The sequence below is a fragment of the Ctenopharyngodon idella genome, chromosome 11 (assembly GCF_019924925.1).
Source record: "Ctenopharyngodon idella isolate HZGC_01 chromosome 11, HZGC01, whole genome shotgun sequence".
NCBI lineage: Eukaryota > Metazoa > Chordata > Actinopteri > Cypriniformes > Xenocyprididae > Ctenopharyngodon > Ctenopharyngodon idella.
Genome location: NC_067230.1, coordinates 25168274 through 25196213, shown reverse-complemented (window position 1 = coordinate 25196213; position 27940 = coordinate 25168274). Strand labels below are relative to the sequence as shown.

At 38.2% G+C, this 27940-nt stretch overlaps 1 protein-coding gene across 4 annotated transcripts in view; it reads right to left on the bottom strand.

Moving 5' to 3' along the window:
• Positions 1–602: 602 nt before the first annotated feature.
• Positions 603–27940, bottom strand: part of cntnap5l (contactin associated protein family member 5 like) — a 70406-nt gene continuing 43068 nt past the window's right edge. Inside the window, exons 4-24 of one of the 4 annotated variants that reach the window (XM_051912512.1) lie at positions 26826–26973; positions 25882–26085; positions 25141–25325; positions 23444–23587; positions 21060–21330; positions 20552–20701; positions 19755–19926; positions 19219–19325; positions 17899–18018; positions 14668–14865; positions 13643–13799; positions 12252–12379; positions 11909–12079; positions 11284–11502; positions 9856–10092; positions 8716–8949; positions 4931–5064; positions 4596–4683; positions 2317–2529; positions 2142–2216; positions 603–1780 (exon numbers count right to left, since the gene is read on the bottom strand). In XM_051912512.1, the coding sequence (XP_051768472.1) occupies positions 1584–1780; positions 2142–2216; positions 2317–2529; positions 4596–4683; positions 4931–5064; positions 8716–8949; positions 9856–10092; positions 11284–11502; positions 11909–12079; positions 12252–12379; positions 13643–13799; positions 14668–14865; positions 17899–18018; positions 19219–19325; positions 19755–19926; positions 20552–20701; positions 21060–21330; positions 23444–23587; positions 25141–25325; positions 25882–26085; positions 26826–26973 (3552 nt within the window). In that variant the 3' untranslated portion in view covers positions 603–1583. Of the gene's footprint in view, positions 1781–2141; positions 2217–2316; positions 2530–4595; positions 4684–4930; positions 7420–8715; positions 8950–9855; positions 10093–11283; positions 11503–11908; positions 12080–12251; positions 12380–13642; positions 13800–14667; positions 14869–17898; positions 18019–19218; positions 19326–19754; positions 19927–20551; positions 20702–21059; positions 21331–23443; positions 23588–25140; positions 25326–25881; positions 26086–26825; positions 26974–27940 lie in introns of those variants that run through there. The other 3 variants (XM_051912511.1, XR_007932611.1, XR_007932610.1) reach the window with 3 other exon arrangements.

The following is a 27940-nucleotide window of genomic DNA, read 5'->3' as shown; positions in this document are numbered from 1 at the left end:
CGAAAAAAGCACCAAGCACAATGTTCTCGCATCATTCTTGATTTCGTTTGGCGTAGTCTTGCGGCTGTCAAAGCAGAAACGAAAGCTGATGCTCTCTGTATGTTTTTCGTCATCTCCGGGCACGTTCGTATGTAAAGTGCGCAAGCTTATTTTGTCCACTAGATCGAAAGATCTGAAAAAGCCCATACATTTACTCGCCCATAGACCCTCCGCTTGAAGAAATCAGGACAGAAGTGGTTAAAAGTGGATGGATTAAAATACCAGGTGTAAACTGGTATGTGTCTCTCTTGTCCACTTGTGATCCGATTGACCAAAACGCATCTTATACCAGGTGGAAACAAGGCCTATGGCTCAACAAAATGGGTAGCCATTTTTTTTTTAGAGTTTTGGGACAGTTGCCAGAAGTGTCACTTGCCATATTTGTCAGTGACAAATTTTAGCATTTTATGTGCTGGAGTCTGTAGATATCTGAACTACTGGTCCGTCTTTGCAAGCTAAATCAACCCTTACTGCCAAGATTGCACTATTCCATTGCCATACACACATTAATTTTTGCATAAATATACCAAAACCAGTTCAATAGGTCATCTGCACTCATAAGCTCTTAGAAAGCTCCATTTATTAAATATAATTATGAAATGTATGTACACCATTCATTTACAATAGTCATATAGAAAAAAAAAACAGCCATAGAATTCATTCCCGATAGAAAGCAAGTGTTTTTGTGTTGTTATTTTTCTAGTCCGGAGATATAATGCACTTTAATAAGGACGAAATTTCATTCCAGGAGCACATTGGGTACGCTCAGTTGTGAGACCGGCTCGATTACGGTGGGAAAGAGAATTAAACTGCCTGAATCTGCCCGGCCCATGGGAATCGGGATACACACAAATGACTCATATTCCATCCCTCAGCCGCCGCTGATATATTCTTATAGTCCTTTGGTGGTTAATCCCAGCCTTTAGTGGCTCCTTGCACCAGTCAATAGTTTCAACATCAAATGCGAGGTTGTCGGATGCGGACGCCTTTAATCTTTTGTTTTTTTTGGACGCGTTGAGCGATGATCGATCCTTTAAAAACAACGTCTGGGAAGGTCCACCGCCCTGCCACAAAACCATTCTCTCAGAACGCTGTCCGCTGGGGTTTCAGTCCATTAGCTTAAGCCCACTCTATATGCGGGCTCTGAGACAGACAGGTTTGAGCAGGCACACTGGATAAAGACAATTCCGAGTGATGCTTCAGGCCTCCTGCTGTGCTGTTTGTTTGGAAAGTGTGTGTGCTGTGCATGTAAAACCTATTATTATGCCCGTAAAATAACAATATACAGCTCCGTCATCATTCAGGAGGCCCGCACACACACCACTTCCACATAAGCTTAACTCTCTTCATAGAAAATAAGCAAACAAACAAAAACATCTCTGTTGTCTCTCTTGTGTCGCAGCCTTTAAAAGTGGCTGTTGAGTCATTGCTGGCCTTGGATTGGCTGCTCAGCCTGCAGTGTAGATTATACAGTGTGGTGGGGTTGTTAGCATGTACACTGGCGACAGGCTACTCGATTAAAGGCCAAGCACGACACTGAGAGGTCAGATGTAGTATTCTTTGCTGTCATGGTTGGGTTTGTGCAGGTCCAGTGCAGCCCGGTATGGTGGATGCTCCATACTGGGGCAGTGCGTCTTTCCGGTGATCCCGGAGGGCGCTGGAGTCCGTCGATGTCGATATAGGAAGCGGATGATAGCGGCCAACGCACAGAGGGTGATGAACACCACTGCAGCCACTACTCCTGTTTATTAGATAAATGTGCAAATTAGTGTTGCATGTGCTTCCTTTGAAATGGATGCATGAAAGGCATGCTAAATATTTAAAAATTATACTGATTCACTTCCTAAAAAGTGGTTTGAATGAAGTGGTGTGGGTTTGGATCTCATAAATCTATCATGAGTAAAAATGGAAGATGTATTAATATTTTGATCATTCTGCAATGCAGTGCTGCAGTGGTACAAATGAGAACAGCATAAAATAAAACTTCTGATAATACACTAAAGATGTATGAGGCTGTACAGTTTCATTTCTGAGGATGGTCTATTATCTGGGCATCATTCTGAAAAGTTTTTCCCAGAGCACAATATCATGGGGATCTATACCTCCGATTAGTGCCAAGTCATTTTGATCTGCCTTTTTCATTGGGTCTTTGCCTCTGTCTGATTTTGCTGAGTCATCTGTAAGCAGAGAACGAGAGCGAGAGAAAGACAAAGGACTGGCTTTTGTGACTCTTTTCAGCAGGCTCTGCAGTGTGGAAACATTTAAAGAACCATTTACCTGACCGTGTGTGTGTATTGCTCAAAGTGTTCGAGCTGGATATCGTCCCACAACTTGATGCTTCCAGACGGCCGATAACAGTAACTAACGGGCTTTGGTTGTTTTGCAGGGCTGCCTTCAGCGGGGTAGCCTGATTGAACTGGACGGAGGACAAGCAGCCAATAAACCCTCTCAATCCAGCCTGGACCAGTTCCTTATCAGTGATGTCACTACCTGAAACAGAAAAAAGTGTTCCACTTTATATTGGGTGTCCTTTAAGGGTTAGTTCACCTCAAAATGAAAATTCTGTCTTTAGTTACTCACCCTCATTTCGTTCCACACCCATAAGATTTTCGTTCTTCTTCGGAAGACAAATTGAGATATTTTTGATGACAGAATGCTGTCAGATTTCCTTTGCAACTTCCACTTTGACGCTTCAAAAATTTCATAAAGAGATCGGAAAATGAATCCAAATGAATCGAGTGGTTTAGTCCAAAAGAATGAACCTCATTGGTTACGCGGCACGTTTGAGCTTCCGGAAGAGATTTGTTCTCGCGGGTGTAGCAGGTTAGGTTGAGCTTCTGTGTATGTTCGCTGATCAATGTTTACATGCGAGTAAAAGCTTAAATTAAATCTGTTCGTCATAACAAGCGATTGATTCTCTTCATAAAATTTGGACTAAACCACTCGATTCATATGGATTCGTTTTTTTTCGATCTCTTTATGAAGTTTTTGAAGCGTCGAAGTGAAAGTTGCAAGGGCAGCCAATGGAAGGAAATCTGACAGCATTCTGTCATCAAAAATATCTCAATTTGTCTTCCGAAGAAGAACGAAAGTCTTATGGGTGTGAAACGACATGAGGGTCAGTAATTAATGACAGAATTTTCATTTGGGGGCGAACTAACCCTTTAATTACTATGTACTTACATCAAAAAAGATGTAAAAGGTACTTATTGTGCTCATAGGGTGTGTTAAGGTGTAAGTAATTAAAAGTAATTACAGAAATTAATTACAGATGTAATTACATGCAAGTATTTTTTTAAATATAAGTACAGTGTAAAAACATGTACGTACACAATAAGTGCATTGTATCAAATGATTCATTTAAATGGAAGTACAGAGTAGTTAAGGCCACTTAATATAAAGTGAGACCGGAAAAAGAATTGAGCAACTGAACTACAATTGCATGTAATATGCGTGTAATATTTACATGTTAAAATGCATTCTCCCATCCTAGTTTAATATGCAAAGACAACTACACTGCAATTCAAAAATTAGGGTTGGTAAGATGTTTTTGAGAGAAGTCTCTTAAGCTCACCAAGGCTGAATTTATTTCATCAAATAAAACAATATCATGAAATTATTACAACAAAAATATAAAATAACATTTCATATTTTAAAATGTAATTTATTCCTGTGAATTTTCAGCATCATTATTCCAGTCTTCATTGTCACATAATCCTTCCGAAATCATTCTAATATACTGGTTTGGTACTCAAAAACCTTTCTTATTATTATCAATGTTGAAAATGGCTTAATATTTTTGTGGAAACTGTGATACATTTTTTTTTTCAGGATTCTTTGATAAATATTTTGGGTGAAATTTGGCTGAATAATGGAAGACAAGGAGAGACATTTTTTTTGCAATTCTATTTGGTGACATCAGTGGCATAAAAATGATGCATTTCACCTTTAACTTAATTTAAATGTTAAACTGTTTATAAAACCACTCATCAGCCTTCATTTTAAAAGGAGCAGACTGCAGAATTACAGAAGTAACCTCTAATCTGCTTAAATCTGCTTAAAAAAGCTATTATATTACACAAGTCACTTTTTTGGTGTCTAAAAAGCCTTTCCAAAACAGAATAAATCAGTGCATTCTGTGCTGGTTCCTTTTCCATTTTGTATCGGTAACAACTAATGAGTTTAAAAAGGGTTTGTTGTAGTTTTGTGAGTGCTTTATTGCTAATTTGTCTTAATTGTTCTCTCGCCTCTATCAAAGCGCTAAGGGTTCGTGCCACTTCAATACTCTCCTTATTTGTTATCAGGTAAAAAGAAACTGTCTCCTAGGCAACACTGAGAAATTCCATTTGGCTTTCACTTGGCAACTCACCTGTGACGGCGCTGTCAAAAGTGTGCACACCATACCTCTGCCTCCCAACCCAGACAACCACCCACCCTTTCCTAACCTGTCTGGATTCAAACACCTGACGCCACAGCAGTGAAATAGAAATGTGTGAAATGGCGCACAAGGAACATGAAGAAATAGAGTCCTCTTCAAAAGCCTGTCAAGAACTCACCTTGGATTCTCCCCAGAATCACTGACCTCACCGGGCTGAGAGCAGAGCCAGGAGACAGGCTGTACTGCTGGGTTACTGTGCTGTCAATCTGGAAAGGCACAGATATTATGGCAGATGATGTGTAAAAGATTTATACCTGTATTAAGTTTAAATTGGTCATGGAAATCATACATCTCAGGTCATTGTGACATGCTTTTAGAAATATCATTTATGTTACAAGACTTTTAAAATCTCAGATAAGTTATCAGATAGTACAGGTGGTCAAGTAAAACATCTTTGGAAATCAGATATTGGCTATTGTGATAACACCTGCTGCTATGGAGACAAAGACTCACCTGGACAAGGAGTTCCTGTCCCTTTCGATTGATTTTGACCCAGTGGAACCGTCCGTCTGCTAGACTGGCTGACTTTGGGCTGAACGTTTCTGTTCTTTTTTCTTTGTTCAACAAGTATCGTATTTGCAGGCTGCCTGGGAAATCAGAGTAAAAGCTATTGACTTAAAGTCATAAGATATTTGTTTGATGCAATGAATGCAGGGTTGTAGCATGACAAGAAGGAATAATGCTTTAAATTTCAACAGAGATAAGTAATGGGTTGCAAAATAAACTCCAACAGGGTGTTCAAGTCCACAGTGTAAAGTGTTTTTGTTTCACCATGAAGGGGTTTGTGATAATGACACATGGCTACTTAAAGAAATAAATTAATAGACAAGAAATATTGATTTGAGTTGAAGTCATCTTATTATGTGCGGAAAAAAAAGGTGTGTGGATATGACAAACATTACACTAGCAGTTAAGTAGGAAATTGTTAGTTTAGGACAATGTCAGTTATACTGTTCAGTGATTATGATGTAAGGAATAATTGACGACGGGCTGTTGAATTCTTAGAAAATAATGCACAATCCTGAGGTGGTAATGTGGCCACAACGTGAAGAATTCAACAGCCTGGAGTCAATTATTCTGCTTAAACTACAGTTACCACACCTCAAGTCACTGTTCTGATGTTGTATTTCAAGACTTTTGTCAGGTTTTTGTCCTTAAAACACTCTTGTGTGTGGGACTAATTTCTTACGCACCTCATCCCAAGCCTCTGTTGCTAATTCCAAAACGTCATTTCAGAACTAGTAACGGAGGCTTAAGCCTTGATAGCAGAATAATACCATTGATAGAGTTATTAACGCACTTGAGAGAGAGAGAGAGAGAGAGAGAGAGAGAGAGAATAAGCATATGTGAATTAGCCTACCTGAGTCAGTGCATCTCTCACGGCAGCAGTGTCTCTACTTATAGTGAAACTATACATTTATCTACCACAAGAACCGCACAGTTATTACCTCGCTGGTGAGAAATGTCATGTAGCTTTTAAGTTGCTAAACTATTTTACTGATTAATTCATCAGAGCAGCGCTGACAAAATGTTTCTGTGCGAGTGTGTGTCCATACGATACAGTACATGTGTACGTGTGTACGTTTGAAACAGAGAGAGCACGCGAGAGTAATTTCAGGACAAAATAAAACGTATTTTGTGGCAAAAAACATGACAATAATTTGTTGTTTTCATCCTATTGTTTACTATATTTATTTGCTTAGTCAGTGTCGGTGTGGGTTTTGTGGTTGTAGGTTGTAGGACTTATTGAAATAACTGAAATCATTTGGCAAAGTGATATGGAACTGCAATGTGGTCAAGACCTGCCTAGAACTACTTTAGCCGTTTCCCTGAAAATAACTGCACACCTTAGAACGTTGGTCAACCAATCAGATTCGAGCATTCAACAGCACCGTAGTATAAATAAATATATTTGACCACAGATCACTGCGATTGACTAATAAGAATCAAGTATTGCAGAAAGCTATGTAATTTCTCATACACACACACACACACACACAAAATGAATAGCACCTTTTTAAAAAATATGTTTAAAATGACCATTTAAAAGTTTTGGGTTAGAACGATTTTTTTTAAAAGAAATTAATACTTTTATTCAGCAAGGATACATCGAATAAATCAAAAATGACAGTAAAACATTTACAATGTTACAAAGGATTTCAATTGCAAATAAATTCTGTTCTTTTAAACTATTCATCAAAGAATCCTAAAAAAATCTATCATGAGTTCCAAAAAAAAAATAAAAAAATAAAGCAAAACAATTGTTTTTAACACTGATAATAATAAAAAATGTTACACGAGCAGCATATCAGAATCATTTCTGAAGGATCGTTTGACATCGAAGACTGAAGTAATGATGCTGAAAATTCAGCTTTGTCATCACAGGAATAAATTACTTTTTAAAATATATTCAAATAAAAAACAGTTCTTTTAAAATGTAATATTTCAGAACATTTCAGTTTTGTATTACACTACTCTTTAGTTAATTAAGTAATAATTAGGTTTTTTTCACTGCAATTAACAATTTGAGAATTATGAATGCTTGAACATGTTTAAGTCATTTGGGATAGCAGGACCAAGCAAGTCTCTGCAATTACCTCTGCACTAGAAAAATTCTCATGTGAATTATCATTTCTTTTGTAGGTGGAACAAGACTGACTCCATCCACTAGTTCTCCCTTCTCTGTCATTAAGTATTCTTTATAGCCTTTATAGCTTGCTTCCTAGCTTTAATTCATTGATTTTCATGCTCAGTCTTTCCTTAAGCATACTTTCCTTCTGTTCTGCATTTCCTGCTCCTCGCCTCAGTGCTTCTTTTTTTGCCACCTTTCTCCCTTTTTTATGCCTTCATGTCAAAGATTTATATGCATTGCTATCTGCTGTGCAAGACATGTTAGCCAGTCATGTGTTCTCTTGATGAGAGAGATGGTGCCAAATTCTTTTCTGCACAATGGAAAAAAACAGAGAGGTGTGAAAAAGTACTGTAAATGGTGATGAGAGACAATGGTTGCAAGACTCTTTAATTTAGATGCCATGTGTTCTTTAGATAAACGGTGTGGGTGTAACTGAGTGAGAAAAAGAATGTCTGCATATAATGCGCTTTAAAGGGTTTAATTAAAAAAAAATTAATTTCTGTCATTATTTACTCACCCTCATGTCGTTCCAAACCAGTAAGAACTTCGTTCATCTTCGGAACACAAATTAAGATATTTTTGATGAAATCCAAGAGGTTTTTTTTTATCCTCCATAGAAAGCAACGTAATTACCATCATTCAAGGTCCAGAAAAGTAGTAAAGACATCGTTAAAATAGTCAATGTTTCCAGGTTCTATGCCAGAACGCTGGCTCAGTATTGGCGTCAGCATTACACGCATACGTCATGCTGCTCTCGTGATCAGCATCGGCCAATACTGAGCCGACGTTCTGACAAAGAACCTGGAAGCGATGAACATAAACAGCGTAGGAGAATGACTGTTGAATAAAGTTGTCATTTTTGTTTTGTTTTTGCACACAAAAAGTATTCTCTTTGCTTCATAACATTAAGGTTGAACCACTGTAGTCATGTGACTATTTTAACAATGTCTACTTTTCGGGACCTTGAATGACCGTAATTACGTTGCTTTCTATGGGGGATAAAAAAAACCTCTTGGATTTCATCAAAAATATCTTAATTTGTGCTCCGAAGATGAGCGAAGGTCTTACAGGTTTGGAACGACATGAAGGTGAGTACTTAATGACAGAAATTTCATTTTTGGGTGAACACACCTGTTAATCGATATGTGTGAATTTCAAGCATATTGAGTTGGCTGGTTGTAAGAATATGTGCCAGCAAGAAAGGTGCAGGGTGTGAAATTGAAGACCCCCCCAAACCCGAACAAATTCTTTCCTTGACTGCTTTTAGGACTAAAGGAAAAATTCTGTGAAAACTTAACCTGCATAGCTAAAATTTCATTTCTGAAGTTCAAAGGAAGATAGATATTGCATATATATACTACCGTTCAAAATGTTTTTCACAGGAATAAATGATATGTATGTATACACATACACATTAAATTGTATTTGCTGGCTGCTCTTTTCTAGTCAATGAAATCAGATAATGACTAAGCTGGAAAAAGGACAAAATGCATAAAATTATTGCTATTTATTGTCCTTTTTTGAGCCTGATACAGGTTTAGAACAATATGAAAATGAGCAAATGATGACTTTTCCCCAAGTTTTAGAGTAACGTATGACTTGGTACCGTTTGATGATAGCATAACAGCCATATAGTGCTGGTCAAGAGTGTGAGCTGTCAGGATCAAGGCAGGCACGTGATGCGTCAAGAACCCAAACGACACTTTCTCTTGAGATTTGGTAACTTCTGCATCATGGAAGCGGGCCGGTGATCTTCTGGCTTCCTCATTCAGTATCCCGGAAAATGGCTCCTGGAGAGTGTACAAGACTGAAGACCCACTTTCAAAGGAAGCTGCTAGAGCTGTGATGGACACAGAGAGACAAAGAAGCCCCTGGTGAACTTCACTGAGAACATCAGCATCATCATCTCTATGCAAATTCAGATTGTGCGCAAAGGCAATGAACTCAACGTCTCATCTGTCATTATTAGAGCTATAAAAAAACAACAATATTAGCATTGTTTCCTCCCCAACCACAGCTGAGACTGTGGCAGAGAGGTGTCCTACTGATTCTTTCTGTCTCTTCTCATTTTCTGGTCATCTATTCTAGTTAGCAGTAAACAGCCGTGGCTTGAGCGGACCCATTTTGACATCGCATTGTGAAGAAACAAAGCCATTACATCACTAATCTGACTGACAGGCTGCTGGATGGGTATGAGGCAGAGGAATGGCTGCTGTAATTAAATTCCATTTGTCAGTTAAAGCTTTTCTGCCAAGGGCTGTCAGCCCAGCCTCAAGGAATTCAAGGTGAATATGCCATCAAGGGCATGTTGTCATCCACCGGCGGCCGACCCTCCTGATCTAATAGAAAACGAAAAGTTGTCTGAAATGGATGACATTTCCATAGAATATATAGTGGGTTGACTTTTCTACCTGTTGTACACATTTTTGGTACAAATGTCTCCCATTGTGAGACTCATGCCATATCCAACAGCTCACGGCAAGCCGTGGCTTAAACGGATATTAAATCATCTCATATAGGGCCCTGATTTAATTTCTCTCTGTAGGCTTTGATCTAATTGTGTGATTTTACAGTGTAAATCCAATAAAAACAGTTCCGCCTTCAAGAATGCCAACATTACGGCATTTGAGAACTACAAGCATCTGAGGTGTGCTTTGGTCCAGAGTGCCAATTTCTTTCAGCTCTTTTTGATTGGCGCAATAAGACCTATGAACGAGAGCTCGCCTGGAGGCCATCGTAACCTCACCTGTTCTGCAGTGTGGCCCATCGAAGGCTGTCTGTGTGCAGTCGCAGGTGTAACTGCTTCTCTCTTCGACACATCTCCCTCCGTTATGGCAGATGCTGTCACTTGTGCAGTGACCCGGACAGCCTGAATTTACCCCAGGGGTGGTCTTTGCACGCTCATAAAGGTCAAGGGTAACCCCATTAATGGTGAGGGCACGTAAGCAGCCCAGAAAGCCCCTCTGTCTAGAAGCCGTTCCTCCTAATGGGGAGATTACAGTGATTAATTGTCTTAGCCAATTTATAAAGCCAAGCCCTTTGAAGTTGATAATAGTGTCATTCTCAGGAAACGATGCCATTTGAGTACTATGTGTGTCCCTTACTACTGACATAATTAACTGATTATTATTTGATAGTTTTACTCCATTTAGTGTGTAAACAGCAAAGGAACAATTAAAATGAAATATTTGATTAAAATTAAATAAATTCATCTAAATTCTGGCAGATTTGCATTTTCCTATTCATCACCATTACACTTTTAAAAGTAAAAATTGTATCAAAATTTTGTTTTTACTGACATGAAAATATCATAGATTTTTCTAAAATGCCTTATTTGTCTTTGTAGGTTATGTCAAACTCTCTAAATAATGGTTTGATTTTTGTGACATCATATTTAAGGGAGTGACTATGGAAGCTTGTTTTTGCCATGAAATAAAAAATAAAGTCAATTCTGAATTTTTTTCTCAGAATTGTGAGACACACTCACAATTGTGTGATATAAAGTCAGAACTGTGAGATATAAACTCGCAATTCTGAGAACAAGTCAGTCAATTCTGACTTTATATGATGCAATTGCAAGTTTATATCATGCAATTCTGACTTTATAACTCTCAATTGTGAGTTTATATCACAATTCTGAGAAAAAAAGTCAGAATTGCGAGTTATAAAGTCAGAATTGTGTGATAAAAACTCGCAATTGCGAGAAAAAAGTCAGAATTACGACTTTATATCACGCAATTCTGACTATATAACGCAATTCTGACTTTATAACTCGCAATTGTAAGTTTAAATCTCACAATTCTGAATTGTGAGATTAAAATCGCAATTACCTTTTATATATTTTTATTTAGTGGCGGAAACAAGCTTCCATAAGTGACAACATAACATCTGCCCACATTTTTAACAGGTAAGTTTACTAATAAATATTGTTCATAGCATAAAACAAGAATTCTGACTGTAAATAATGAGGTGTAGTGTAATGGTATTTTTTGCACTGATCTTCAACCCTGTAACATTTAACAATGCCATGGTTTCTGACTTGAAATATGATCACAGATTCCTTCTATTAAAACGATCTCAATTTTCTCTGTTCCCAGGGGTATTCTTAGCTAAAGTACACTCAATGTTATTATAACATTACTAGTGACATTTGCTTGATTGCATATTTACGCACCCACAAAGAGTTGACTGCTGAGCTGAAGCCGATAGGGTCTTTCAGACGGTGCTTCGGTTAGCTCCAGTGGCAGCGAGTCAACCTGCAGAGAAGCTTCTTTCACATTTCGCTCAGCACGAATATAATGCCATTGACGATCATTTAAGACTACAGGTGATCGAACGGTAAGAATTACTGGTCCATCCCCAAGGTCAAAGGTGAAGTTCATTGTAGAAGGAGCTGAGAATGACAAAAAAGTGGTATGTTTATCTCACACTTTGCGGTTTAAAAAAAAGTATGACAATGGAGTTCACTGAAAGTTCATTGAATGTACTTCTTCTAAAGAAGTGCTCAGAGGCTCTTTCAAAAAACTTATTTTGAGGTCAGACGCACCCAATACCAGTGCATTTCCCTTCAAGCATATATTGTCTGAAATGAACTGTTATGTTTTTGTCTTGCTTTCAAGTTAAATATCAAATATATAAATAAATATACTTAATTCAGCATATATTTTCTATAAACAAGTTGTTTTTCTTATGCAATTTTGCTTCAAGTAAATGTATATTTATTATTTAGATATGTTCTTGGAAAAAAAGAATAAGAAAAATAATGTTTTTTTACAAGTGATATTTGACCAAGCACTCACAACTAAGTTCTAGCCTTATGAAGTCTCTGACACCCAGATTCTCCAAGAAGACTCCTGAGAGAGCACTAGTTTTGAAAAAGAGTGAAATATCAACGCTCAGTTCGGCTTGCAGGGTGGGGAAGTGCAGATAGGAGGATTCCTGGTAAAAAGATGCAGAGTTCCAGAAAAATCCTGTAGCAGAGGGACAGGCAAGAAAGCACACAGCGTGTTGAAAAACAAATTGTGCACTGAATTTGATAAAAAAGGGTCCATCTCTTTTGCATTTTGAAATATGAAAATATATTCAGTAGAGAGCTGTATTACCCCCCATTCCCCTTTTAAATTTGGTAAACAAAACACCCACGGTCGCCATAGCAACGCAGCGGTCCAATTTGAAGCTCGGCCTGTGAGTTTGTCCGGTTTGTGTCTCCGATGGCGATCTCACTAAGGGGTAAATGGTCTTTGTAAGACAGCACACCAGTATCATTTGCCCTGCAGGAGGAGAAAGAGAATGTGCAAGAGGAGAAGCAATGAGTGAAAGGCTAGTAGAAAGTCTTCTTAATCTCTCTCTGAGGTAAACAGTTGCCCTCCGAGGAGTGTGTATGCTTCACTTGTTGCTTAAAAAATGGTAATACTTGCCCTATGGCAAGCGTTTTGCTTGTCTCAGTCACTTTAACTGAAAAACTAATGAAGGGTTTTAAAGTGTGATTCCAATAGCGTATTTTAATTGATCAAAACTCTTTAATCTGATTTCTTTCGTTATATAAAAAAACAACAATCCTATTATCTTACAAATAGGAAAAACTGCTCAAGTCCATTATGCTACTTTTAGACTGTTGCCGAGGGTTGATTTTTTTCCCTGCAGGTTAAAGGTTTGCCATGTATAAATTATATTTGACTGAAATTCTTGTATTTAAATATTTTATATTCTACAAATGACAAAATTGTACTAGATGGTAAGTTTTGTGAGAAAGAAGCACTCGTAGGAAGCCTTTGAGCTCATTTATGAAAACAAATTGTGTTTATGATCACTAATATAGAGTTGAAATTATGTCAAATGTATAACAGTGACTGAAAAATATTTTACACTCTCAAAAATGCTGGGTTAAAAACAACCCAAGTTGGGTTGAAAATGGACAAACCCAGCAATTAGGTTGTTTTAACCCAGCGGTTGGGTTAAATGTTTGCTCAACATGCTGGGCAGTTTTATTTAACCCAACTATTTTTAAAAAATTACCATATGGCTGGCTTAAAATGAACCAAAAATAGGTTGGAAATTATAAATCAGACACATAATTACTAGAGGCAACAATAATAATCAAAAGGTGAACATTTATTAATAAGCAATTATGTTTGTTTAATTATTATTCATTAAACTTATTAATAAATGTTAATTTCCAACATACTTTGGGTTCATTTTAAGCAAGCAATACAGTCATTTTTAATCAACTGTTGCGTTGCGTTGGGCAAACATTTAACCAACTGCTGGGTAAAAACACCCCAATCACTGGGTTAAAACAACCCATTCGCTGGGTTAAAACAACCCAATTGCTGGGTTTGTCCATTTTCAACCCAACTTGGGTTGTTTTTAACCCAGCATTTTTTAGAGTGTAGGTATGGGATTGGCATATTTTGAGTTTTGATATTTGGGCTAGGGTCATTGGGCTAGTTTTGAGCCATTTTTTGATTGGCCATTGGGCTATTTTTTGTTACGCAGACCTGGCAAGTCAGATTCACTGTGAAATGAAGATTTACCAAGTGTCTTGGTCTGCATCACAGTTGCAGAAGTAATTCATGTCCCTGCAGTTGCCATCCAAGCTACAAGAACACTGCTGGACCCCAGGCAGAAATCCTCCCCAGTATGTTCGTTTCACTCCATCTCTATCCAGCCACCATGACAGAGGCGTTCCATCTGAAAATGGACAAAATGCCCCAAGGATAAAAATATTTTTGTTTTCCTGGCAGTAAATAATTATGCAAATAATGACAGCACTGTTTGGAGTCTAATGTAATTTAGTCATGCATGATGACATCTGGTCTCCTGCTCCTGCTGGTCAGTAATGGACTCTAAAGCTCCTGTCAGTCAAGTAGCCGTTATAGTAGCGCTACAATGTGCGTGACCAGACATCTGCTATCACAGCGGTGCAGAGATCTGGCCAAGAGCTTAGCCAATGACAAATGGCAATCAGATATGCAAGATGTCCAGTGCTGGAGGTTTGTTTGATCAAAGGTTGATCTTTGCTCAAAGGCTTTATTGGATCTCATTCCGACAAATCAAAATGAATCCAGAGAGTGAGCCAAGTGTTTGAGGATAAGTTAACTCCAACCCAGTAAAAAGCCTAAGCATATAAACCCCACAAAGTCGAAAGTATTAAAGCAGTGTGCAGAAAAAACATATGGAATAATTTAGCGTACCAGCTTATAATCTTTTTTAAGGCTTTATGCATGCCTTTGCAATTCAAATGCTCTCATCACATCCCACAACCATCCCTGCATGACAAGAATTACATTCTATCCACTTTTTAAGTGAACATCATCATTCACCGCACATCGTCGTCATGTCACACTTGAGCCCCTTTAATATCGGTGGTAATAACCTGCTGTTGTGAATCATTTAGCTGTGAGGTATGTTTTTGTTCCTTTGGAGCATATTAGCCAAATTTAGAGGATTAGAATTCCTTAGGTAACATAAATCACACACTTCATAAAAAGACAACATTTCAGCGGTACAGCACACAAAACAATAAGATAAACTCAGTGAGTAAGAAAACAGAACCAACCCCAGGTGTCAAAAAGCCGAGACTTCCTGCAGCGATATATCACTTCCTGTTGGCAGTGTTCCGAGGAGGTCACGAGCGAGCGGAGATGGTATGGTGAGATGGTGTAGTTGAAGATGAGAACGAAAGGGCTGCGTGGAGTGGATCCTCGAATGTCAATGGGCCTCGTGTGATCGTGCCCCACCACAGTCCAAACTTTATCTTCTGTGCAAGAAACACACACACACACACAAAGAAACGGGACACTTGAAAAACTAGCACAGACTGAAATCCCCATCGACTCCGATCGTGCATCAACCCTCTCAAGCCTGCACTCAATCGACCGTATGTGCTTGCGAATGAAAATGAGAGATTAACGGAGTGATGGAGTCGTATGCAAATACCTGATGAATATTAAGTAGAGAACAGAAGGTCACTCATTCAGGTGGGTGTGAAATGATGAGAGTGTGGTAGTCTACACTAGCACCTTTCCCTATGCACATTGAAATTGCTGCATGTGATGTCTAAAGGAGCCGGTGTGCGGCGTCTTGTAGAATTAGCATGGCTAATAGCTCCTGTAATTGAGGTCAGTTTCAAACGATTTTCTTGCCAGTGCTTGTTGGCGTCGCTTGAGAGAAAAGCTCTATTTGTATTGAGTCTCCAAATCTTTTAATGCATTCAGCATGACAAAGCTAACTTTGCAATCTGAATAAAGCTCAATGAAAGCTAACTTTGTAAAGTAAAGCCAGCTTAGCTGTGCCAATGTGCAGCAGGTGGCCACAGCGTATGACAGCTTCCTGGTGCTTACTTTTCTCAGCTCGGCTTGCAGCTCCAATAACCTCAGAGCCAAAACCCGCTGCCTATGAAACTAAGAAAAATGAAGCTATCAGTCTCAGCTAGTACGCGCCGCCAGTCTCTGCAGGCAGAAATGCTTCTTGACTTTTTTCTTTCTTTACCTGCACTCCTCCCTGCTGCTGACAAAATGGGGCTTGAATTTCCCTGCGTGATGATATAATGTATTACAGTCTTATCTCAGAGACAAATCAGCCCCAGCATCTGATGCAGCGGAGGGTAATGTCAGAGGCCAAAAACCAAGGTCTGTGAAATTGGTGATGAAACCTGACAGGAGACGTGAGAAAACACATTGTTCCTGGTGGCAGAGGATACATCTGCTTGCCCCCACATGTCTTGGAGAGGTGGTAAACCAGATTTTTTTTTCTTTCATTTCGCTATATCTTGTTATATCAGAACTGGTTATGAAGAACTCATATCTTAGATGTCAATTTTTACAGAAAAATATTGTAAAAGTCCTACAGTAAAAAAAAACTGTTAATAGGTTACCTTACCATATACATGGGTTTAGTCAAGTCAAGTGAGCTGTCATTCTGCTATATGTGGAGACATACAGTGGAACGAAATGTCATGCCTCGTAGGACCACGGTGCTACATATTTAAACATAAATATAAACATATAAACAGTAGAAGTATGAAAATATAAGCAGGTATAGACATACACATAGCTAACCTACTGAAAGTAGTCATTTACAGTGAAAATTGGTAAGTCTCTGTGTGACACATCACATATGCTAATGTTTTATATAAATAGTTTTGATTCCTCTAATTTTTGTTATCAGTAATTTTTTTTGTTACATTTTCCTATTGAAGTGTTGTGTGTTACCCTGATGGTGTTTTGTGTGTATGACCCTGTGCACATCTATAAATGAGTATTGGCCATGTTTTATGGAACTTTGATGTGATTTACTAATATGTCAACTGTAAAACGGATTTTGGTTCAAGTAGTTTAAGTAGTTTGGTATATGAACATAATTTATTAAGATAGATAGTTTTAAGTTGTAAAAATGTACAGGCACCAGTATGCCATCCTTTAATATTTTTACAGTGTAAAGTTGCTACAAAAATAGCACATATAAGGCCAGATCTACTAAACAGTGCAAATTAGTGTGAGGCTGCATTCCCATAAAAAAGAAAATGGGAGTGAAAAGTTCTACTGTGAATGATCTATTGACAATGTGCAAATTAAAAAACAAATGCAGCCATGTCAAGTGCAAAATGGGTTAAGACATTTTCGTAACACTTTATTTTAGAGTCTTTCAACTAGTTGCTTATTAGCATGCATATTACTAGAATATTGGCTATTTATTAGTATTGATAAAGTACATATTAATGCCTTATTCTGCATGACCTTATTCTACATTCTTAATTCTATCCAATACCTAAACTTAACAACTACCTTACTAACTATTAATAAGCAGTAAACTCTGAGTTTATTGAGGGAAAAGACGTAGTTAATAGTTTATATGTGTTCCCTATACTAAAGTGTTACCAACATTTTTTATATTAAATAATGGTTCAAATACGAGCACAATGACTACAACAAACCCTAGTAAATCACATTGCATGATTTATTTAAATTTCCTCCAATAAATTTTATGCCTAAAATGGAAACTCCTACAAATGCATATGCAATAAGGTCAGCTGCAAAAATAACTGTTATGTTCACACCTTTCATTGATAATTTTTCACTGCGTGAATCCTGACAGTAGATATTTAATGCCAAAAGAGGGTTTGCGCTGGCACAAGCTGTTAGTAAATCTGGCCCATAGGGCCAAATTCATTCACTTATGTGGCCCTTCTGCTCTCTGTATTCCAATACAAAAACGCAAATTTCTCACAGTTGTCACACACAGTTTCTAGCAAGAGTAATGGCTCAAATGATGATAAAATGATGGAAAAGTTATAATCCATCATATATCACTGGAAATAAAACAACACTATCAATAGGCAAAAATTATTCTTAGTGATTTCCTCCACAGTCTAGGAAAAACACGAAAACGTCTAAATCACAGCAACATCATACCATCTATATGTCTTGGTAACACTCAATAACTGCTTTGTTGGATCCAGTCTAGCTGAATCAGGGATGTTTGTGTGGTGCTTGAGCAAAAAATCTGCCTCACCGGAGGCTCCCTGGGAGGAAGGTTGGCCAACCCTAATCCAACCTGCTGAACTAGACAGCCGCATGAGATGCTGAATTCACTTAATGAGATGTGTGATTTCTCCAGGCAGTCCCCCACACATGCTGAGGTCACACCTGCCCATGCACTGAATCAGGTTTGTAAATGAGAAGTGCTGAGCTTTGAGCTTCATCATTGAATAATGTTAAACATGATGAACATCAGTGTATAATACGTCTAGAAATGTGCAACGCTAAGTATGCATAATTGGGTCAGTCACCTGCCATGGTGCAGTTAACTTGAGTGTGCTCTAGAGGTCCGCTCCCATCAAGGTCGATTGTAAACACACTCGACTGGCTTCCTGTTTTCCTGAAGGCCTCACAGGATCGCTCATATATTGCTGAAAATGATGAATCATAGAAATGATGGAAATAAATCTGCTGTTGTTTTTATGTTGAGTTTGATTACAGAATGCTTGCATTTACTGAGCCTGTGGGAGGTAAAAAACACAAAATTGAGATCAAGAACATTGTTTTTTGCCTTAAAGTGTAATTATAAGAAATAACGTGTCAACTTTTGCTCATTTAGAATCATTCAGATAGAGTACTGTACTCTGCTTGGCCAAAAACAGCCGATAGCTGTTATATCAGTCCCAAATAAAAACAGTGTCACGTGCAAACAAGTCTTCTTTTAATTATATTAAATTAACTTCCCTAACAATGACATTGTAAACAGTTCATTTAGCAAACAGAGGTAATTACTGTTTACTTGGGACCTGTTCGTCAGAAAGAGAAATCCTCTGTGCGGCAGAGTGAGCTAATTTGTTGCACGTGTTGTTTTGCTGACTGTGAATTGCACAGCAGGACTTGTAAAAAGGAAATATCACATTTCTCAGTCTTTAATGCAATAAGTTTAACAGATGGCATTGTCGTGCCTCTGTCTCCTCCAGAGAACATGTACAGTCATGAGCATATGATGAAACGGTGCATGTTGCGGCAGATTAGAACATATTGATCCAATAAATTTGATTACAGCAAGGAAGCGTAAAAATATATCTGGCGAAAATAATTACAGCTAACTCAAAATCATAGACACAGATGCCAAAATTAAATAGATAAATTGGGGAGTGCATAGTTTCAAATCATTGTTACACTTGCAGCTGTCAAGTGATGCATTATGCATGCCATAATTAATGTTAATGATTTAAAGATAAAAGGTAAGCAACACTGGCCTATCCCAGTAAGAATCATTTAAAAAATAAATACAGTTTATATGAATAATAAAAATGATGGGAAAAGTCAGACCTCACTTTTACTGAAGTCAAAGTTAATTTAGGCTACTTTCTTCCACACAATGTTGGCACCTGTAGCCTGCACCTGACAATTACCTACCACTCTAAAACTTTTGAACACTTTTTGTTTGGTTATAGCTAAATAATTTAATAATTAGTTATAATTCTGACAATGCATCTGTAATATCTGAAATAAACCTAACTACATACATTATTCAAACAGAGTAATGTGCTGCAAAACAGTGAAATTAAACTCACATCTGAGTAATCAAACAGGCATAGGCTGTTTTGGGGCTTTGCATAACTCACAGTTGTGGCAGGTGGCTCCTGTGTATCCTGTTCCAGAACAATCACAGTAAAACTGGTCCCATGACTGGATGCACTGACCTCCGTGTTCACACAGATTGGGCAAACACCTGTTGGGATAAACATGTACATCATTTTTTGATTTTTAGTGGTAATGATAACCGTTATTATTTCTCATACCCAACTTTTTTAATATTATTGTATATACTATGATTACAAACAATATTATTATTTAATATTATTCTATGCTTATAGGTTATGAGTTGGCCCACACTGAATCTGCTCCTGAAAATATTTCCATAGAATTGGAATGGCCATCGTTCTCCAAGTTCTACACATTCCTCTGAACTTTGTTTAACCCATACTATTAACTATTAATTCTATTCCATTAATGAAGATTTTCCTCCAAAATTAGCATAGAGAAGGCAAAGAAATTCTGCCAATTCCATCTGGGCCTGGTTATGAGCCAAATTATATAGTTGATCACATAAAAGTAGTAAGAAAACTGTGTGAGAAAGAAATCAATGGGGAAAACTGACCTGTCCTGTATGTTGCAAACATCAAAGCTAAGCTGGCTAAAGTTGCTCAGGCTTTCCTGCTGAATCTGAAGGAAGTTGACTGGATGGTTGTTGATGAAAAGGAGGCGAATACAGCCCTGAAATCCTCTGCTGGGGTTCTCACAGATGAAATTGCTCTGGAATAAAGGGCAGCCTAAAATAATGGAAAATTCCAACTTACTGCCTTTTAAATCAAAAACAACATCCACAACTAATACCAAGTTGCACAAAGACAAATCTCTGCAAAGCAGCTTATAAAATCTTAGCAGGACTGCATTGTCCCAGAAGTAAGCAAAATGAGAGATTTAGAGGTCTTAGTTAAGACATTGGAAGTTTGAGTCAGAGATTTCAATAACAGCTTTAAAGAAAACGCATTTATCCTCTACAGTAATTGAATGTGGTTAGAGCTGCATGAATGAACTAAAAAGAAATAAAAAAACCCTCCAGTAAAAAAGGAGGTTTGGGAATAACAGCTGTGCGTGTGAAATGAATGGACCCTAAGAACGCTCTCAGCTTGCCAAACCTGTATTTCATTCAGGAATATGAGGAACGTTTGGTTGATGGAGGTTAGAGTTAATAAGGCAGAAGAAAATTGTTCTTTGCATTCAGGAAAATGTTTTGGGTAATAACTTCGTTTTGCCCGCAGCAATCAGGCTAGTTCAGAACTGAGCTGTGTAGATAAGAGATCAAAATAATTTATTATCCCTGAATTTGAATATAGCCAGTAACTCCTTCCAAGAATCAGGATAAACTAGCTATTTCCATTTCTAATGCTGTACCTCCAATGTAGATGGTTGTTTTTTGCACGTTCTGGCTAAGGCCAATGATTTCCATGGCGACAGGCTTCTGGTTGTTGACTGTTAAAGACACTTTCTGACCCTTGACCCCGACAACTATGGAATGCCACTGTCCATCGCTCAAATTCTGACCTGAAACAAAAACAGTACAGGCATAACCAGGCAGTCTGCCCAGCCTCAGAACCGAAGCTGTGATGAATGGATCAAGTAATCATCTGCATCAACACTTAATCACACACTGGAACACACACACACACTGCAAACCGTGGACACACACACCCGGAGCAGCGGGCAGCCATTTTTGCTGTACTGCCCAGGGAGCGACTGGGGCTTAGCTGCCTCAGTCATTTCCTGCCGGTATTGAGAATCGAACCCGCAAGCTTGGGGTTACCAGTCTGACTCTCTAACCATCAGACCATGTCTGCCCATCAGTATACAATATCTAAAAATATATTAACAAATTAAATGCTATTGCTCCTACACATCTTACCACTGAAAACCTGAGCAGAGTTTTGTGGCCCTCCAGAGATAGAGAGGAGCAGCCGGGCCTGGCTGAGCTGCAGAAGCAGGTTAATAGGGTCCAGATCATAAGAGAGCGGGACTGAGAACAGCAGCCCTTCCTGATTCCATGTGCGGAACTGAAGGCGTACAGAGAGACCCTCCGTAAAATAATCGGCAGGGAGTGCCAGGAAGCTGCCTGTGGAACTGAGGAACGTCACAGCGACTGAGGAAGACTCAGAGCACGAGAACGTCACATTTCCCTTAGTAAGGAAGAGAGAGAAGAAGGAAATATGAAAGAAAATGAAAGAAAAGATGAATATATGGAGAGCAGAATTAAAAAGGAAAGGACAATGAAAAACAATATGGAAACAAGGAGTATTAAAGGTTTTGAAATTTGATTCCTGTTTTTCTCCAAATTTAAGACCTCTTAAAATAATTACGATTTGCATTGTTTCATTTAAGATATTTAACATTTTTTATGACCGTAATTTGATCAAACCTAATTTAAGACTCATTAGGACCCAATGGAGCTTAAATAAACCCAAAGGAGCCCCCCAAAAATAATAAAGTTTGAGAAATCCTGCTATAAATTTACATTTAATTTACATTTAGTCATTTAGCAGACGCTTTTCTCCAAATGAGAATAGTAGAAGCAATCAAATCAACAGTAGTATGTAAGTGCCGTGTCAAGTCACAGTTTCATCAGTAAAGTGCTCGTAGCAAGGGTTTTTTTTTTTTTTTTTTAAATATACGCGAATAGATGGAGAAAGAGAATAGAAAATCGAAAAAAGAAAAGTAAAATAAAAAGTGCTATTATTGCTGGGTCAAGTGTTGACCAAAAAAATATGACTCAGCTGCTCGGATAGAGCGTGGTAGGTCATTCCACCAACAAGGAACAGACCAGGACAAGGTCTGTGAATCAATACCTCTCAACACTCTAATGATGAAACGTTGAGGTTTCCTATTTACAACATGAGTATGAAAGACAATTCTGCACATGAATGCAGTGGCTATGTTTAATTTAACTTTTGTTTTGAGGACCAATGTTGTTTTGAAGTTCTCAAAGCATTTTGAAAGTGCAACCTACATAAAGAATATGGCATACAGTTGCTCCATTTTAATCTACAGCCTGTTAATCAGAATTGTTACTATAACAGTTTATTGTATAAAAATAGCTATAGCACTGCATGAACATCATTCAGTTGGTGAAGGGCTTGACATTAACACCCATGTAACAGTGGCGTGTTACTCTTACTAGCCACTTTGGCGGTTAAATTTTATATATTATATATATATATATATATAAGTTGTAGTCTTTTAAAAAGGCATCTGAAATAATAAACTAAGTGCAATTTAGTGTTGTCAAAAATATATCGATACATATTGATACTGAAATATCTGAAACGCTTCCAATACTCATCTTCCGCGCGCACATAAAGCCGCCTCTCAGTACTAATTGAGTTATTTTTCGCTGCTTTTCGCAGCAACAGTCAAATACACACAAAATAATGTCAAAATGCCAGCCTTGGTGAGTATTCACAGAAACACAGTCAGTTATGTTTTAAGTGAACATAAAAAATTGAGAAAGAAAACGCATGTTTAACGGTATAATGGATCCATGCGTCAGGTCTTAAAATAACAGCAGCCTAATATACCTACTGCCAAATAATGAGATAATATTAAAAATATCTAAATGGCAGCTTTTTCCCCTACGGTATCGATGTCCAAATTATGGCCAGTGAAAATGCTGAGTGGCTAGTAACTTTGGAAAACCACCAGCTACAATGGCTGGTGAGCAAAAAAGTTAATGTCAAGCTCTGCAGTGAAGTCTTGGACTTTGGAATTGCAATAAGCTGGTAAGATCTTTGTCTTAAAATTCCTCTGACAAGAGGGAGGTTAAGAAAAATGAAGATCAGTGCTCTTCTTTTCCTGTCTGTGGTAAGTGTATTAGACCACCCGGAGAGAGCGAGAGAAAAATGGACAAGAGGAGAGACTTCACAGCCTCTTAATTAGAGAAAGAGAGCTCTTTTATGGTGCGATGCACACAACTTCACACAATTGCAGAAGCAGACTTTAGAAGCACACACAGTGCTACTGTAATTTACCAAGTGACACCGTTGCAAATTGTATTGGATATAAATGCCTGTGTGAATAAAGTTATTTAAATGACACAATACAAAAATAAATCAACAAAGCTATGCTTTTGAAGTCTCACTTCACCTTGTGAATAGCATGAGTTCAACTCACATCCTTCAGAAAGAGTGGGATTTGATGGTTTTCAAACTCACTAAAGTGTCATTGATTCTCACAATATAGGCATGCTGAAAAATGGTATTTACAGTTAGACTAGCACTTGTAAAAGTTCAAACTTACCACGGTATAGATTTGTGGCTTCCGTCTCTTTGCCATGTCGATGACATTGACACCATTGTAGTTGAGGTTCTCTATGCAGCCATGGAAATTTTCATGGAGAAACGTCCCAGGCTTGCCAGGCAAAGGGATTCCTCCGAAACTAAGCTTGAATAAGGACAGACAAACACATAGAAACGCACACACATACACACAAACACACAAAACAACCACATATCCCAGAGATCAGTAACAATACTGTTTGCATAGCAGAGAATAATTCTGAGGGCAAGTTTATATACCTTTTTTATAGACATGTTATATACCACATTTTAATATAAGCAATACGTTGCAACTATTTTGTTTTGCAGAAATAGAAAGCATTGCTGAATTTTCAGAGCATGTGTTTAGTTGGGCTTTGATAGTGGTGTATCTGCACTTTTGCTTGTTTCTTTGAGTGCTGAACCTTGATAGTAATGGTACAAAGCATCAAATAGGCACTCAATGAGAAAATGATATACTTTGCTTTCCTTGTCAACATTGGAAGCTCTTTAAAAAAACAAAGAAAAGAAAAATAGAGAGAAAAGGAAAGTGGTAAATATTTTAGCTGTTTGTAACGAGGTTAATCCATAATAAATGGTATCAATTTTCATTCAGTATTGAACCCATTAATCATTTAAGTGAGAATGAGTAAAAAATACAAAAAAAAAAAAAAAAAAAAAAAAAAAGGAGGGGGGGAGGGGGGGGGGGGGGTATGTGCTCTCATGTTTGAAATAATCACTTATACACACAAAAGAATAAATGGAGGGATGGAAGACAGGGTGGAGGTTGAAGAAAAGAAAAGGTGAAACATTACAGAAAAATGGGTAACAAAAATAAAGGTGAAAGCAAATTAGAAAAACACTTAGGTCTGATAGCAATCCAAGCCTCTACACTACCCAACACAGTGATCCAAGCCTTTACTTTTGACCGGTAGTGTATTTTAAAGGGTCTTTGTGTGGTAATTTGGTTTACATCTATATCTGTGCTGAGATTCCTGAAATCATTGACTTTGTTCTCTGTGGTGCTTTGTTTCAGGCTTTCATAAGTTTGCAGTGACAGTGATTGAATAAAATATTTTGAAACATGGTTTCAGATAACAAGGGAGTGGGATATCTTTATGCATGTCACAGAAATAGATCTTATTCGTTTCTTCTATTTGTTTTGTTTTGTTATAACAAGAATTTACTTTTAAATATTTTTTTCTGTCAATGTCTGCTGTGTATTGGAGATGGTCCTCACTGCAGAACACATCCCGTGTTCTGCAGTGAGGACCATCTCCAATACACACCAGGGGGTGAGGCTGGATCCAGATCCAACTCTTCCCACTTTACATATGAGGAGCGTCTCGCTGCAACCTGCAGTGGACATCCAACCCAGCCCACATCCAAGTGTGACATCATAAGCCAGGCCAATGCCACCCTGCAGCTGATTCTTAAGATTTTATTAGTCATGTCAATCATAGTACTGATTGCCTACACCAAACACTGATCCCTACCCGTCTCCACCCCCTGGATCTGGATCCAACCTCACCCCATGGATCTCCTGTACTGCAGTGAGGAGCTACTGGTGTATTTGGGATAGCCTTTAGTCATATTTTCAGTGTTGTCTAAACAAATTACAAATATAATTTACTGAATGAAAATAATTCAAATTTATAATAATTTACACTCAGATCTCACCTCATAGTCTATCTCTAGTGTGTCCTCTTGTCCTTGACTGCGGAAGTGTTGCGTGTGTCCATCCACGGTGAAGTTGACATGTTTGTTAAAGCGCTCAATCTGAACAGAGTGCCAGTGGTGGTCATCCAGCAGGCTTCCTAATGTGACAGAAGATGAGCGACCGCTAGACTGGGGCTTGGCATCGTCTGTGCAGAGACAGCAGAAGAGAGACTAAGAACATAGATTTAGGAACCTAAAGGTGTGCTCACACTTGTAGTTTGGCTCTCTTGGTTCTTTTGATCTGAACCAAAAAAGAAAATTAGGCATTTAGTCCTTGTTCATGTAGTGTTCACACTGTCATTTTTAATACCGAGCGTATGACATATATTTTGCGACGGAACTTATCACACATCCAAAACAACACTGCATGCTGGGCTAAGTGCGCTCGAGTAATCGCACCAGAGTTCCTTTTAACTGAACCAAACCTGCCAAGTGTGAACACACCCTTAAAGCAAAGAATTTAGCTGGTTCATCCATCCATCCATCCATCCATCCATCCATCCACGTTACTTCTCAGGTACTTTTCTCTAATTTCACTCTCTGATCCATCAAGAGCCACTTGAGTGAGAATAAAAGGATAGAAGGTCATTCTGAATCATACGGGATGAGATTCTTCAGCAATTTCATATTCCTTTGGGGGAAAAAAATCCACTCCTTTCTTATTCTCGCTTATCTTATGTCTTGCCCTTTTCTTCCTCTCACCCAAATTGAGATGCAAAATGAGTTTTCCTCTCTGAAGCTCCAGAGTGAGGAAATCTCCTCTCTGTCCCTCTCCGTGAACCAGAACACCTTCTGCCTGATGGCTCCGGAATCTCAGGGATATCACGTCTTTCACTGTGCTGGTGGACTTCTGGTTGAACCGGTAGAGTAAGGCACTGCGACCGTCGAAGTCAGCTACGTCTGACTCTGAGGAAAACAGCAAAAGGAGATCAAAGAGAATGTGAGAAGACCCTCAGCTCTCTGAACTTTCTCTGACCTTCCAAGATCTGACTGCTCTTGTACTTCCTGTTGATTTGAAAATGAAGTTGAATGTTTGAATGCAGCTGACTTCTTCAGATATGAAGTATGGTATAAAATATGCAAAAATAAACTAATGCAAGTGTGTGTGTGTCAAGTTTCACCTACACTGTGGAAAGGATATCAAAGTACCTTCATTAAAAATGCTTTGACCATGAAATCAAAATGGACAATTCTTAGTTTTTCTGGAATATTTATTATACGTGATTTATCTGTGCACATCTTTTTTATTTTTTATTTTTAAACTAGGGGTGGGACAACCTGTTACTCACATAAGATTGCATCAATAGCAAACCACAAACATCCAACAATCCAATTGATTCCCAATAGACAAAATCAAGTCCCATCCTACATTTCTTCTTGTTTGAGAAGCCGTTTTACTTGGATATACATCACAATAGGGAAGAAAAGACTATCGCAACTTCCATTTCATACCGACTTTGCTAGGAGAAGGGCTAAATAAACATACTACATAATGGCTTAATGAAATATAAACATGCAGAAAGGTTTGTGTGACAGTTAGTTTTAGAGATATGATGGAAAATATCATTAGTTCAGTTAAAAAAAAAAATCAATGGAAAATCTCTACCATGATTTCTACAGATCAGTTCATGTAAGGTATTACTCACTGTATGTGCAGCCATAGACCTCTAGCCGTAGACCCATTCCTCCTCTGGGGCTTCCCTCAAGGGGCAGAAGACGCATATATCGAGTTCTGATTGAGTGAGGGAGTTTGTGTTGGACCACTGTGTCTGTGTCACTGTTTCCTGTAAACGTCTGTAAAAATACACATAGGTACACACATATACAGTGATATTTGTCAGACATTCCAATAGATACCATGCTAATACTGAAATCAAATATTTTAAGTACTCTACCATTCAAATATTTGGGGTCGGTTAGTTTTTTTAAAAATGTTTTTTAAATTACTGTAGTTCCTTACGCTCACTAAGGTTGCATTTATTTGATTAACGACACAGTAGAGCTGCAATATTGTGAAATATTATTACAATTTAAAATATTCTATTTTAATGTATTTTAAAATGTAATTTATTCCTATGATGGCAAAGCTGAGTTTTCAGCAGCCTTTACTCCAGTCTTACTGACCCCAAAGTTCTGAATGGTTAGAGGCTTTCACACCGAATAGTTTTAGGAACTCAGTTATAGGAGCTAGCCACTAGGATAGTTCCCCGGGAACTAATTTCTGCCCCGGGCCATGTTCCTGGTTGTATCTGCACCGGGATTAGGAACTGTGAAGCGGCCGACAGCGGCGTCTTTAAGCGCAGCATTTACAAACGCTAAAAACCGGTGGATGGAAGACGCCGTGATCGGAGCTGTGTTTGTTGTGTGTCGTGGGTTTCGTGATAACAGAGATGGAATGTAAACGCAGAATTTACGCGACTGAAAGAGCAGAAATTGGAGCTAAGAGACGAAATCTCCTATGACAACTTTCAGTATCGAAGCAGAGAAAAGAACACAACCCTGCAGAGAACAGGTAAATGCCGTTATCGCTGTTTTCCTTGTTTGTGAAGTAAATATGTTTAAACGGCTTTTTAAAAATGCTGGGTGCCAGTGTTTGACATGAGTTTGACCAATCAACGTATACTCACATCACTGATAGTTCCTACAGTGCTGGTTTAGACCCTACTCTGAAGTAGGAGCTAATTTAGTTCCCCTAAAAGGAGTTTCTAGAACTAAAATCGTTCCTAGTTCCTGCAGTGCGAACACGGTAAAATCCGGGTAC